Source organism: Penaeus vannamei, chromosome 17, assembly GCF_042767895.1.
Source record: "Penaeus vannamei isolate JL-2024 chromosome 17, ASM4276789v1, whole genome shotgun sequence".
NCBI classification, from domain to species: Eukaryota; Metazoa; Arthropoda; class Malacostraca; order Decapoda; family Penaeidae; genus Penaeus; species Penaeus vannamei.
This window is the reverse complement of record NC_091565.1, coordinates 12,721,996-12,724,495: the sequence shown is the minus strand read 5'-3', so window position 1 is coordinate 12,724,495 and position 2,500 is coordinate 12,721,996. Positions and strand designations below refer to the sequence as shown.

The window sequence follows — 2,500 nt, the reverse complement described above, 5'->3', positions numbered from 1 at the left end:
TTTGATGTATGTGTTGGGTTAACTCGTTATTGGAATGATTTTGTTTTAGTAAATAAAGTTATTGATATTAGTGTGACTAATTGCCGACCAAGGTGGCCATTTATGCATCAGTACTTCAATATTTCCAGTGATGAAGTTTTAACCAAACCTTGAATAGCGTGTGTATGTCCGCATTTAAAATGATAACAGTAATCATTCTCATTTCTATTCCCTTCTCCCAAATCTCTCTAACTCCAATTTGCCTTCTCTGCCAAGGTCTGAATAGATACTTATCTAGACCTTGGGACTTGGCATTGAGAGCGCGTTTCCGATATTAACTAATAATACATGTCTCATGAATATACGAGTATAGCATACGTATATGTGATAATAATCACGAATTTTCTACATTCTTCCTTTGTTCTTCTCTCTCCCTTTTTATTCCCATTGCCCCCTTCCTTTTCAGCATCTAACATCAACGGCGGGTGCCCCTTCACGGACCACCTGGTGATCGCGGGCAGCAAGGTGGTCGCAGGCGGCGGCGAAACCCCCGCCAGCATCTTCTGTGGATCCAAGTTCCCGGATGAGGTCGTCAGTAAGTCTCCTTATAAAGATTTTTCGGCTGTTAGTGTCGTTGGTTGACTGTTGTTGTCTCGGGTTGTGCTGAACTGTTATTGATTTAGCTTTTATGGTTCTTTGGAACTGACTTTGCTAAATGTTAAGTTATTAGATTCCACATTTATGAACATGACTAAAATTGATATTATCCCTTTAAACTACAATTCCGTATGGTTTGCCAGTGCAAAGAAACAATCCAGTCTATCTGCTTAACAATGGTCAAGTAAAGATCAGCGAACTGGTTTTAATTTCAAACAAATCAATCTTACAGGATCTGTTCATCAACAACGTCCAGATATCTATCAACAAAGTTAATCAGTCTTAAAACCACAGAGCCAGTCTCCTCAGGCTCTCTCGTTGCAAGTACAGCCTTTCCGCTACTGATCATAAAATCACATTTCATTCTCAAAAGATATCTCTAGCAAAGACTCTTCCTGAAAGGCACACTACGTTTCCCCTCCTACTCTCTCACCACCAAGACGGCAATTTCTCAAAAACAATCATATTTGTTATAAATATTTTCTGACGACGAACAATCTTCTGCTTCTCCTCTCCTACCATAAGATGATAATTAATTCTATTGCATATATACACTGACTTCCTCCTGGATTCCTTTCTTGCTCTCCCGCCACTTCAAGACGGAAAATTCGCACAAGGCATCTTTATTATATATGCATACTTACCACTTCCGAAATTCCCCACTTCCTCTCCCACCCCTTCAAATGCGACCGTATTTTTCATATAATTTTTCGTGTAAATATATAACCACCACTTACGAAATTTCTTTCCTTCTCTCCCACCACTTTAAAGACGGAAAATTTTCATAAATCACAAACTTACCTCTCCCGAAATTCCTTTCTTGCTCTCCGATCCCTTCCAGGCGACACGTTTTGAAGTTGCTTTTGCTAAAAATATGCACAATCCTCTCCCGTAATTTTCTTGTCTTAGAAATGATTTTTACTACAAATCCACAAATACATATTCCGCGCTTCCTCTCTTATTTATTTAATTTATTATTATTACTTATTTCGTATATACACATAGATTCCGAACTTTCTTCTTCTCCTTTCTTCCAGGTGAGAGCTTCAGGGTGGACGTGGTGACTAATGGACAGGAAGCCGACGACAGCGATTTGGACAACCGGGGTTTCCATCTCGAGTACGAGCAAGTTAAATGCTGAAAACTCTAGTGAAAATATTCTTCTGTATGCTCTTTTTTTTCGTATGGTATAAGAATTTTTTATTGTTTTATTGTTGTTGTTGTTTGATGTTATAAATATCTTTTGTTGTGTCTGTTTTATGTTTTTTGTTCTCGGTTTATTTTCGTAATGATGATGCTAAGGAAACTATGATAGAGATTTTTTCTTATCCCTGTGACGATGAAAAAACGATATCATTAAGTATGAAAATAAATGGGGGGAAATATAATTTAACTAACGTAAAATTAATCAATCCACAGACTAAAACTCGAAAACAAAACAGAAGGGTAATTTGATGATTTAGGGAAAAAGATAAATCAACAACCAAGAACATAAAAGGATGAAAGTCCATCGCAGAAAACATGAATGATAACCGACAGAAAATGCTGTGTAAAGTCAATGCTGAAGAACACACGACAACACTTTTACATTATATATCAGGGAGCCTTGTGATAAAGCTGTTTTGGCCACTTTGCGTGAGATGCATTTCAATGTGTGGTTATTTTTATATCAACTGATACATTTGGATATTCATTTAAATTGCACTAACTTTATCAAAGCTTGTCCACAACTATGCTACACTAAAACAAAGATGTAGACAACGCAGTTTGACTATGTTCATTTGACTCCTTAGAAAACAAAAGAATAAACATAACAAGACGCTGATTTTATTTTGCCGCCATACTGCTAAAATGTATATATATA

The 2,500-nt window shown here is 36.8% G+C and overlaps 1 protein-coding gene across 1 annotated transcript in view; it reads left to right on the top strand.

Moving 5' to 3' along the window:
- LOC113800858 (uncharacterized) overlaps positions 1 to 1,945 on the top strand; it is a 9,530-nt gene extending 7,585 nt beyond the window's left edge. Inside the window, exons 9-10 of the mRNA XM_027351658.2 lie at positions 446 to 574; positions 1,674 to 1,945. Of these exons, the coding sequence (XP_027207459.2) occupies positions 446 to 574; positions 1,674 to 1,777 (233 nt within the window). The 3' untranslated portion in view covers positions 1,778 to 1,945. The remainder of the gene's footprint in view (positions 1 to 445; positions 575 to 1,673) is intronic.
- Positions 1,946 to 2,500: the final 555 nt, after the last annotated feature.